Source organism: Lactuca serriola, chromosome 2 (assembly GCF_051521515.1).
Source record: "Lactuca serriola cultivar US96UC23 chromosome 2, Lser_US96UC23_V15, whole genome shotgun sequence".
In the NCBI taxonomy this organism is placed as follows: Eukaryota; Viridiplantae; Streptophyta; class Magnoliopsida; order Asterales; family Asteraceae; genus Lactuca; species Lactuca serriola.
The window spans coordinates 71,640,906-71,653,471 of record NC_136409.1 but is presented as its reverse complement, the minus strand read 5'-3'; the positions used below and the strand labels follow the sequence as shown (position 1 = coordinate 71,653,471).

Sequence of the window (12,566 nt, the reverse complement as noted above, 5' to 3'; positions counted from 1 at the left end):
GTTTTTAGCTGTTAGCTACTTTTTGAAGGACTCTTGCAAAACATAGCACACCAAAATTGGACTCTACTAAATCTATGACAATCTTTTTATAGGAGAAAATCTTTCATTTTGGTCATCGAATACTTGATGGAACTATAGAAAAACATGAAGCATGCGCTCACCTTGTTTTGTCCTATTTTGCATAGTATATTTTTCATTAGATTCTCACATTTTATATTTACTTGTGTTGATTACTTGAAAACCTAGAACACAACATGATTTCGAATTAATTCATTTATTTATCTTCATCACCGACAATGTCTTCAACCATCATCCTCCTCATTGTCATTATGGTCATCTTGTTTAACAAATTTCTTTGCAAGAAATATTCAATCAATACACTACCATTTGATCCAATTCCGCCTTACCATTCATCCATAGGATGTACTATCCAGGTGCTCCTAAAGCTGACGTTTGGGTTATTTACTATATTGTATTAATGTTGCTATACCAAAATAAATATAACATATCCCCCCCCCCCCCCCACCAATGTGAATAATATTAGATTCACTAGTACATTAAAAATTTCTTGATAGGGTTAAAATGATTAATTGATGTACCAAAAAAAATTTGCATAAAAAATACCGTTATTTATTGATCCGGTTCCAAAACCGCACTAAAAAATAGCCAAACAACACAAAAAAATAGCCTAAATTGCACCAAAAAATAGCTAAAACCGCCTCAAAAATAGCTAGCAAAAACCAATTAACAGATTCGTCATTGATGCACACCACACTCATCATGAAGCTTCATTTTCTTGTATTTAGGTATGTTCGGTGAGTGTTTTTAATTCAATGGGTCAATTGTAATATCATAATCTAGTTTTTGAACTTTCTACCTATGATTCCATCAACTTCGCTTTCCTCAACTGCATGTCCATTAGAGGTTCTAGTTATCCCTTCTTTGATTATAGTTTCTCCAAAAAAGGTGGTTTCAATCTTTGCAATTTCTTTTTCTCTACCAATTAAAAATCTATTCTTGGGAAATCACCTTTCATCGATGTTTTCAATTTCTTTTTCGACAACATCTTAAAACCCACTCTGCAAAAACTAGCTACATACCTATTGATTGAATGTCACTAAAGCAAACATCATAAATTTTTGGATCCTTTTTTGGAGATATATCACGGAAGAAAAGGCATCAGGACAAGAAAACATCGTTAAAACATAAAATCGGACATCCATTTACAATTAATAAAAGAAAAATGGAGTCACAAATGTCATTAATGAAAAGAAGATAAATAATAGATATACCTCACATGTATGTTTTCAAGCATGAAATCGACTAATCTATAATTATGATAATATGTTGCATTTCCAACGTTATATAAAACATGGAAGATTGAATGAAAATTTTGAAAAACATGAAAATTTTAAACGGAATTTGGAGGGATTTAGCGCGAAATGAAAATATCGAATAAAATTTTTAGAGGAAAGATTAACGGTGCGGTTCAATATTTTTTAGTGCGACTTGTTTTTTGGTGCGATATTCAATATTTTTTAGTGCAAATTATTTTTGGTGTGGTTGTAATTGTTTTTTGGTGCGGTTTCTACATGATTTTTTGGTGTGGTTTTGGGAAACAACATCAAAAAATGCTTTAATGGTGTCATTTTGGAAAACCACACTAACAAAACTATTTTATGATGGGGTTCTCTTATTTTTAGATGTTATAGATGTTTAATAAGATGGTGTCTAGAAAGGACCACATCAAAAATTAAAAATCACTCATAGTGTTAAATGACTTGTGTACAAGCGATTGGAACATGATGTATATGTAACTAATGTTTCTCCTAATATGATATTTTGACTATAAAGTCTTTAATATTTTGCCCAGTTAATATCTTAACAAACCAATTATGCTGTTCATCCTTTCGGTATTTAAACCTTCCATAACTTAACAAATTTATCAGCGAACTTCATTAATCTTCATCACTAATAATGTCTCCAACAATCATCGTCCTCATTGTCATTATGCTCATCTTATGTGCCAGGCTTCTTTACAAGAAATCTTTAAGCAACCCACACCCTCTGCCACCTGGTCCAATGTCTTTGCCATTCATTGGATGTACTATCCAAATGCTCCTAAATCAGCCGACTTTTAGGTGGATCCATAACCTCATGGATCAGTTCAACACCCAAATACTTTGTATCCGACTAGGATCTTCAACTCATGTCATCACTGTCACCTCCCCAGAGCTAGCATGCGAGTTCCTAAAGAAACAAGAGGCAATATTCATTTCAAGGCCTGACTTCTTTTCCGCATATCTGATGAGTGACGGCTATCACACAATTATCTTTTCCCCCCCTGGAGACCAATGGAGGAAGATGAAAAGAATTATAACCCACGACATGCTCTCGTCCCAAGTGAACAAATGGTTCCAACCCAAACGTCACGAAGAAGCCAACCAGTTGCTTGGGTACATATGCAATCAAATACAGAACGGAGATAACATAACTGATGGGGGGTTAATAAACATTCGAATGGTGAGCCAACATTTCTGTGGAAACTTAATGAGAAACATGATTTTTGGAAGAAGGTTTTTTGGGAAAGGAAGTGAAGATGGTGGACCTGGTGAAGAAGAAACTGAACATGTGGCTGCTATATTTAACATCCTAAAGTATCTTTATGCATTTTGCATTACAGATTATCACCCATGGTTGAGAGGGAAGACTGATTTTGATTGCCACGAAAAGAACATGAGGTCGGCACTCAAAATTGCTCGAAAGTATCAAGATCCAATGATCAATGAACGAATACAGATGTGGGAAAATGGTGATAGAATGGAGAAACATGATCTGCTAGATGTCCTTATTCAACGTGACAACCCTAAGATTACAACAGTGGAGATCAAAGCCCAGATTATTGTGAGCCTCTCCCAATCTCTCACTGTTTACCTTTACATGCAACTCCTAATAAAATGATATTCTATTGTGGTCGCTACGGTATACAATTCGATATCCATCGGATGAAATACTGGCGACTCTTCGGATATTGCTTTATATTTACAAATCAAAATATACTCTCACTATTTACCTCTTCGGATATTAGTTTATATTTACACTTTCAATTGTATCTGCATGAAAATTAACTTTGTTGTGTTTTTCTGCCTTGCCTAATTTTAGGAAATAATGATTGCTGCAGTTGATAATCCTTCCAACGCAGTAGAATGGACAATGGGAGAGATGATGAATGAACCCTCCCTCTTAAAACGAGCGGTGGAGGAGCTGGAGCATGTTGTAGGTTGCAATCGGCTAGTCCAAGAGCGAGACTTACCCCAACTCAATTACCTAAAAGCGTGTATCAAGGAAGCATTTAGGTTACACCCTTTTGCAGCTTTTAATCCACCCCATGTTTCGACGATGGACACTACTGTTGCCGGGTACTTTATACCGAAGGGTAGTCATGTGCTGCTTAGTCGACGTGGGTTAGGAAGGAATCCAAATGTGTGGGCGGATCCATTGCGGTTTAATCCAGATCGTCATCTACAAGGGGAAGAAAAGCAAGTGGTTCTTACAGATAATGAGTTGAGAATGATTTCATTTAGCACCGGCAAAGGTGGCTGTCCTGCGGTGGTGTTGGGCTCTACCATCACTACAATAATGTTAGCCAGACTACTTCAAGGGTTCACTTGGGAGCCGATATGTAAAGAGCTGCCGATTAACCTGGTTGAAAATCATGATGACCTTAGCTTGGCTAAGCCACTTGTGCTCATTGCCAAGCCACGACTGCCTCAACATCTCTACCCAAAAATTTGAAAAGAATTTTGGTTTTCACGCTTGATTATCATAAATAAGATGATGTTTATGGTTTTAGAAAAAAACTAATAATGTTGTCTACATTCTATGCACCATATATCTATATCTATATTCATTTACTGTATAAAATATATTAATATATTAAGAAGTACATGTTAATAGGCATCTATTTTTCTTTCAAAATCCCATTTGTACACCTCCATGTGTTTTTATTTAGGTTATTGGAGTTTGGTTTAGACTATTATATGTGTGTCCACTTTTTTTTTAGTGATTAGGGCTATGTGTTATTATTTTTTTTTTTAATTACATTTTTTTGGCGGTTACGATTTTAGGCTGATCCAAAAAGAAAATGCATACCAGTAAAGATTATGTTTTTTTTCCCAAGGTAACCAAAGGTAAACCTCGAAAGAGAAAATTCCAAAAACCCAAGCTTTTGCTTAGTTTTTCGCAGGTGACATTGCGTCCTAATTTTGCCTATTTTTCTTATCAATATCATATCCTAATTCCCAAACTTACTCGATTTTTTACTTATATAAGAATCTATAGATTTAAATTTTGAAATGTGTCTCCCTATTGCAGCCACCCATGTAGCAACAGACATATATGACCCATGTAGCAACAGACATATATCCATACTCATATTCTATAGGTGATCAAGGGATACAATCTTATTTCTTAATCTTCTAGGAAATCAATAAATCTCCCAGAAAATATAATATACAATATTAGATTTACGAACATAGACATTACTATCCAGTTCCAAAGAGAAGGACCATATTTGACTGCATTGAATCCCCTAAAGGTTTTTTCTGCATTGATTATAAATATCTTACTGTGATGTTTGAGTGATACATTTTACTATGATTGGTTTTTAAACAAATATTTTTGAGGATTTGATGGTTTGAAAATTAATATTTTTATTAGTAATTTTGGTACGTTACAAGTTGGTATCAAAGCCTTGGTTTGAGGATTTGGACACAGTCTCGGTTGTGTTTGAACTCAAACTGAAGAATTGATAATCTTTTCGAAAGAAAAATAAATTTTATAAAAAAGACATTTATAAAGAAAATGAGTGTGATGCGTGCAATCAATCGAGCTCAAAGTGATTCTGTAACATCCTAAAATTTTCATGCCAAATTAAAACTTTTTCAAAACATTTAAAATCATTCATCATTACAAAGTTTGTTTTTAAAATATCTAATATCAGAGTTTTCCCATAAACATAAAAAAATCATGAGGAGCTGTATGATCATGCCTTCGCCTTACTGCGATCCCCTGATGTATATGAAACAAATAACTAAAACTGTAAGCCCGAAAGTTTAATAGGATCCCCCAAAATACCAACGCCATACAAATATAACCACATCATATAAAAATTACAGAACAACATGCATAATAAGCCATCAGCCTGACTGGACCGCCTCATAGGGCCTACAGCCTATCTGGACCGCTCCCGAGCCTTCGGCATGACTGGACTGCCTCGCAGGGCCTACACCCTATGTTTAACATCCAAAAACCAAGGTATACCTTATGAACCCTAATCCTTGAAACATTTGTCCATATTGGTCCTTGATAAGAACAGGGGGGTAGACAGGTACGCGGGGCGTACCAAGGTGTACGTGGGGCGTACCAGGCCTAGATTGTCAACCAAATATTTAGTGAGTCCCATATTTAAACAGTGTTATGGCCTCCTTGCGCCCACCATTTCCAAAGACGTATCCTCCCCAAAACCCTAATTCTCATTCTTGTAGCAAGAGAGTGCCTTTGAGAGCTTGTAGGTGTGTTCTTGAGCATTAGAAGTGGAAAGGAAGCTTTGGAGAAGAAGGAGTTAGAGCCCAAGCTCTTAGATTTTGAGCTTTGCAGTGACAGAAGCTTTATTTGGAGGTAAAAAGCTCCAAGCTTTCCTACTCTTTTGTTTGTGTTCATATGTGGGGTGTTTTAGGGTTTTTGTCCCCAAAGTTGATCGCTTTATGTTTTGATAAACCCCTAGAACTTGAGATCTGTCCCATGTTGGCTTATTTTGTGTTATTAAACCATAAAAATCTAATCTTGGTTATTAAGTGTTGACCATGGATGATTTATGAGTGTTTTAAAGAAGGAAATGGCATGATTTGGGGGTTGGAGCCATGCAATGGCTCAAAGTCACTAACTTTATGGTCTAAGAGGCATGAGAGTAACTAGATCTGGGATTTGAGTCTTTGTCTTAGCCGATTCAGACCAAAAACCACGATAAGTGTGAAAATGGGACTTACGTCGGGCGTAATCCTAATACGCGCATCGTAGGGGGTCGAGTTCCTTGTTTCTGGTTAGCCATGGAGTACATCCCGCGTACAGAGCTGGTACGCGCCGCGTACTCCTGCTGTTGACTTTTGTTGACTTTTTGGGTTTGGTCAAGATTAAGGACTCTAAAGCTTGGGAGGGGTAAAATGCTCTTTTACCCTTCTGTGAGTTGTAGAAGGGTTAGTCTAGCTTCTTGAGGGCCAATATTAATTAGGGATAATTATTATGTGCTAGGCGGGATCTAGACCCGGGAGTAGAGATCACGATCCTGATTGCGAGATTTCATTCATTAGCTTACGAGGTGAGTCTTGTCACTAAACTTAACTTGAGTGGTAAACCTTATGTGTGACCAGAGGGTCTTATGTGCATGAACTATGTAATGAAATATCTTTATATTTACTTGTGTTATGCTTTATAAGTATTATATTATGATTCTGAGTTCAGGGACCAGAGGATCCATATGAGTTATGGGACTAGAGGGTCCCACTAAGACACATTGACTAGAGGGTCTAATTGAGTTACAACCTTGATTGGCTAATTTGTTGTGTTTGGTTTTTTGGGGAACTCTCTAAGCTTTTATGCTTACCGTGTTATGTGTTATGTGTTTCAGGTAGTTCCGAGGATCGCGACAAGGCACCGACATGATTGTACACACCGGCAAGAGACTATTCTTATGATTATGGGATTGTCTTTTCTTTTGTTGACATTTGAGAAATATCTGTTTTGAGAATTATGATACAAGTTTTTATTGTGTCAAAAATGAAAAAAAATTGGTTTGAGAAATTATGTCGTTACACCATCCGGACCGCTCACCGGGTATGTTGGCCTACAGCACAAAGTAGCACCGCCTCAACCCAACCCCCAATAAACAAAAAAACATGTACACATAAATATCATACGCTAGCTCATATCATATAATCATAGCAACATCCCCAATAACTGGGGTATTGACCTAACCGGTCACTAGCATAGCATCATCCTATAACCGGAACATTGACCTAACCAAGTTACTGCGGATAAGCATATCACCATCCTAACTACTAGGATGTAATCAATAAACGTATCATTCCATAACCAGAGACAATCCATAGGGCCGGCCTTGGTGCCTTAGACCCTGTTAATATAGTGAGGATAAATCACCTCGTACTGTCGACTCGAAGATAAACTCAAGCTCTTGGATTACTGCCACAAACTCCACCACCTATGTTCATTGTAAACCATACATGTAAATTTCCAATCATTCCAAAATATCCTCCAAAAGTCAACTGGTTAACCCATGGTCAAATTCAAAGTTAATTGTCAAGGTCAACAGTCCATGTTGACCTCAACTCGTCGAGTACCCTCAGCTACTCGCCGAGTTCCTTACAATACTCGTCCGCTCGCCGAGTCACCGGAGTGACTCGTAGAGTTCCTAAGGCTCGGTCGAAGCTCCATGGCCACTTATCGAGTTTTTCCCCTTGCAACTCAACAAGTTCACACGCATCAAACTGTTGGGAAAAACGCTAACCGACTCATCGAGTCACTGTACTCACTCGCCGAGTCATCGACAATCTTCATCGGACTTGCCGAATTGTTCATCCAACTCGTCGAGTACAGGACCATCTTCATATGACTCGCCGAGCCGACCGTGCGACTCGCCAAGTCCCTTCAACCCTTCATCCATAGAGATGTTTTTTAATCCATGCAAGGCCTTCAAACTACATATCTAAGCTCTTAGGGAATGCTTATCATGTAAAGTTGCAAAGTTTACATGCATGCAAGATGATAATGGCCCAAAACAAGTTAAAGAAGTGGCTCAAGGAAAGGGAAAGGTCATAGCTTGTCAAGGACTGAAACTTTATGACAAATAGGGGCTAAAGGAGTCCAGATCTAAGGTTGCAATCTCAGATCTTGACACAAATTCGAGAATCACCACACAAAACCCTAAAAGGGACCAAACCCATAAATGGAGAGATCTAACTAAAAGAGAGTCAAGGTAACAACTTCTTACCTCCAAAATGACGCCAAGACAGAGAAGAATCTGGATGTACAACAACCCCTTACTCCAAACTTCTTGAACTCCAAGTTTTTACTCCAAAAATCCCTCTTCCAAGCTAAGAAGAACACAAATATAGGAACCAAACACAAATTAGGGTTTCTGAACTCAAGGGAGGAAGTAAGAGAGGCTAAGGGGGATAAGTGGTCCTTAAATAGGGTGCAAAACCCCGGAAATTAGGGTTTCATCCTCCAGTTCATACTCGTCGAGTCCCTTCTTGGACTCGTCGAGTAGGTTACTAAAACACGCGGACCAACCCACTGCTACTCGACGAGTAGGGCAGCCAACTCGTCGAGTAGACCTAGAAATCAATACAATTCTCACAAAACCAATATCTGAAAAATCGACGCGTTACAGATTCCCAAAATGCACATATATGTGTATTATGCTTAATATGTTATTATGTTAGTCACATTCTTGATTAGGGCTATGGATACCTTTTTGAATTTCATGATAGAATTTCCTAATATTTGTGATGCCTTGTAGCTTAGGAGGAATTAGATGTTTTATATTACGTGCAGTCTATATTGGAAAAGTTAATTGTTAAGTGTATGTATAAAATTTGTATACGATTAAGATCACATGGTCTTAGAACAATTGATTTAACATTATTTTATGTTCCTTGTCTGGTTGTGGACTTAGGATATAATCATTTATTCGACAACTTATTTGATATTGTTTTGTGTATAATCTGCATGCATAAGGCAACCAACTATGTTGGTAGACCTTACTAGCATTACAGAAGCAGGTGAGATGAGGACTCCTTAGGGAGCCTGGGGAGTGATGTAGCAAGATATGCATGTTGTTTAGCATAGGGCTCATGAGAGTTGCCATGATGGAGTGACTTAGAAGATTCTAGATGATTCTCGAGGAAAGTATGTATATGTGTGAAAGGTAGTATTGGGCCCGTATTACTAAAAGCACAAAATTCGTACACGAATCATGGAAATCAAGGAGATCCTAAGGAGCTTAAAATGTCAGAGTTCCCTCGAGTATGTTCTGACCATTTAAATGTTTTCCTTTCAGTATGGTGGTGAGAACTCGAGGAGGAGGTTCTGGTTCAGTTTCTAGTTCAGGCTCTAGTGTTAAGCCGATTGATGAGAGGGCACACATGTTTATTTCATTAGAGATCACTCAGGATATTATGGATGCGACTCCTATAATAGTTGGTACCGTCAACGAGGGGATGATGGAGTTGCTGGATGCTCACTTAGGGGCCTTCCATGTAGAGATTGCAGTTTGTCATTCCGGGGCACAAACTCTCTAGGGAGATCAAGGCTTGTAGGGCCCCAAAGTTCTTTGGGTAATTTCCAACAAATGGAAGATCACAAATATGGAGCATGCTCAGCAGACGAGTTTCTACCTTGAGGGATCAAAGGTGGGACTGTCATCTTTCCTTCTGAGGGATGGAGCCCACAACTAGTGGGAGGAGGTTACTCATGCCTTGGGAGCTGAGGTCGAGGCAGACATGGCCGAAAGGTCAGGAGGTTACGGACCGGAAGGTCGATACGGGTAGGACCGGAAGGTCTATCGGGATTTGGGACAGAAGTCCCCTGAGACACTTGGACCGGAAGGTCCCACAGAGTTATGGCCTGGAAAGGCGTATGTGTTATATGTGGTATTTTAGGGAACTCACTAAGCATTTATGCTTAAAGTTGTTGTGTTGGGTGTTTCAGGTATTAGCGAGGATCGTGGGAAGACGCCGACATGATCCGTACACACTGAGAGGACTTATGTAGTAGAGATCTTTTGAGATTCTAGGATTTGTTTGTTATGATGACATTTGATACAGTTGTTGGATATTGTTTTTGGTGATTGAAAATATGATTTAAAAATGAAAAATTGTTTTGAAAATTTACGTTGTTACACATCATGATGAAATTTAGGTTGATTGTTTTGAATCCTAAAACCTTACTCCCATTAACTTGAATCCCCAAACCAAAATCCAAAAATTGAAGTCCCTAATTGAATTTGATTACCGAAATCAAAATTAAACCCCTACTACATGCGATAATGGCTTGCTTGTTAAAGATATTGTCGACAAATATGGCGGCGATGGCTAATGTAGGGTTCGAGCGAAAACATAGCAAGTAAGAGAGGACAAGTAGCTGTCCAGAGGAGGAATGTTGGTCATGTGTTCTTGTTCTCGAGCTTCTTCTGCTGATGATTTCTCTCGTAGGAGGTGATAGGCACAGAAGAGAGATGCGCAGAAGAGAGACGGCGAGAAAAAGAGGAAGGAGATGAAGCTGACGTTGTGGTCGATTAGGTATTTTATTAGGGTGTAGGTGTGTGGTTGTACATTGGGTTTAAATGGTTTGTACTTTTGTTTATATTAAAACGATAAAAGAACTAAATAAATATTAATAATATTTTTTTGTATAAATAAGGGTATTATAGTCTTTTCAAGTTTGAGAATGACGAAAAACAAAACAAAAACAAACAGTAAGGACGAAAAACGAAACAAAAACAAACAATAAAGACGATCCGAATAAAAAAAATTAGGGACCAAACGAGTAATTTTAAGCAAACCACGGGGATGATGTCAATAACTTGTTCTTAGTTGTAATGTAATGTTTGTTGTTATATTTATATTAGTATAATTGTTGTTTTTGTATTCTTTTTATTAGGATACAAAGATATATAAAAAAGACAAAATAGAAGTTTGCTATAGGTTTTGATTAGGATATTAAGTTACTAGGTGTAAAACCCGTATATTACACGGGTTGATTAAACAAAAGATTAAATACTAAAATATAAATGTTAAGTATCTTTTTATATAAAATTTAAAATAAGGAACGAAAGAAACTATTAATTACATTCAATACTTTACATATATAAATATATAAATATTATGTGGCTTTTTAATTTAAAATTTGAAAAAAACCTACAAATTTACATGTGGATATTATTTATTCTAAAAATATAATAAAATGACAAGTGTCAAAAATAATCAGAGATTGACACGTGTTAAAAAAAACCTTCATTTATTAAGGATGATATAAACGTGACATGTTATTCGAATATCCATTTTCAAACAAACAAATCAGCACGAAGTTATTATTTTATGATATATATCTTTTTACAGTGAACTATATTAATTATATAGGATAAACACATTATGTTTGTTCTCATCTGATTTTTTTTATTTGTATGTCCTTGTTTCGGCCCCCTATTTATACTGTGCAGCCCATGCTCGAGAACATAACGCAACAAATTGGAAACAAAATACTCCTCTACTAAATCTATGCCAATCTTTTATACTTTCATTTCTGGCCATCTAATACTTGATGGAACTATAGATAAACATGAGGCATACCTCATACGCTGACCTTGTTTTGTCTATTATGCATAGTATAGTTTTCACCTTGTTTTGTCTATTATGCATAGTATAGTTTTCATGAGATACGTCACATTTTAAAACCAGGTTACATGGAATAATGCAAGCGGGAACATGGTGTATACATCTTTTACCAAGTATTTCCTAATATAATATTTTGACAACGAAGTCCTTTAAACATACAATAATAAATTTCTTAACACCCCAACTATCTTTTTTTTAAGGGAAAATGATTTAAAAGTCCAACAAAGTTTCCAAAAAATTCAAAAAATCTCAATCATGTTTTGTATGTTCAAAAAAAACCCAACGAACTTAACTTTTTATCTAAAAAGTTCAACAAAGTTCCAAACCGTTCAAAAAATACCAATTTTGTTTTGTTTAAGTTCATTAAGTTTTTTTTAAACAGTCAAAACATTATTGAAGTTTTTTAAACGTTTTGGAAACTTTGTTGATAAGCCACGTCATCTATTTCTCTTATTTGACTTTCAGGAAAATATAACTTAGTTGGGCGTTTTAGACAAAATGTTAAGTTCGTTGGGTTTTTTGGACAAACAAAACATTATTCAGGTTTTTTGAACAGTTTGGAAATTTCGTTGGACTTTTAAGTCATTTACCCTTTTTTTAAATGCCATTACTATAACAAAACTGCTAGCGAGGGATAGAGTGATGGCAGGAAATAGAAAACCAAGCACAAAACATGATTTCGAATTAATTGATATCTTTATCTACATCAGCAATTAACGATGTTTCCAACCATCATCAAACACGTTTCTTTACAAGAAATATTCAAGCAAGCCACATCCACTATCCAATGCCTTTTCCATTCATCGATAGGATATACTATCCAGGTGCTCATTGACTATGTTGTATAATTAATGTTGTGGTACCAAAATAACTATAAAATATCTCCTCCGACGTGAATGCTATTAGATTGGAACATGATATTATACGTTACTAAAGTTTTTCCTAATATGATATCTTGACTAGAAAGTCTTTAAATATTTACCCTAACTAATTTGTTAACAAACCAATTATGCTGTTCACATTTACATCCCTTCAGTACTTAAACATTGCAGCATACAACATTTTCACCAGTTAACTTCTTTATATTCATCACTA

The 12,566-nt window shown here is 36.5% G+C and overlaps 1 protein-coding gene across 1 annotated transcript; it reads left to right on the top strand.

The window, feature by feature from the left end:
* The first annotated feature begins 1,936 nt into the window (after positions 1–1,936).
* Positions 1,937–3,909, top strand: LOC145090334 (valine N-monooxygenase 1-like). Its single transcript, XM_079028604.1, has 2 exons — positions 1,937–2,904; positions 3,163–3,909. The coding sequence occupies exons 1-2, from the start codon at positions 1,978–1,980 to the stop codon at positions 3,793–3,795; spliced, it is 1,560 nt and encodes a 519-aa protein (XP_078884730.1). The 5' UTR covers positions 1,937–1,977; the 3' UTR covers positions 3,796–3,909.
* Positions 3,910–12,566: the final 8,657 nt, after the last annotated feature.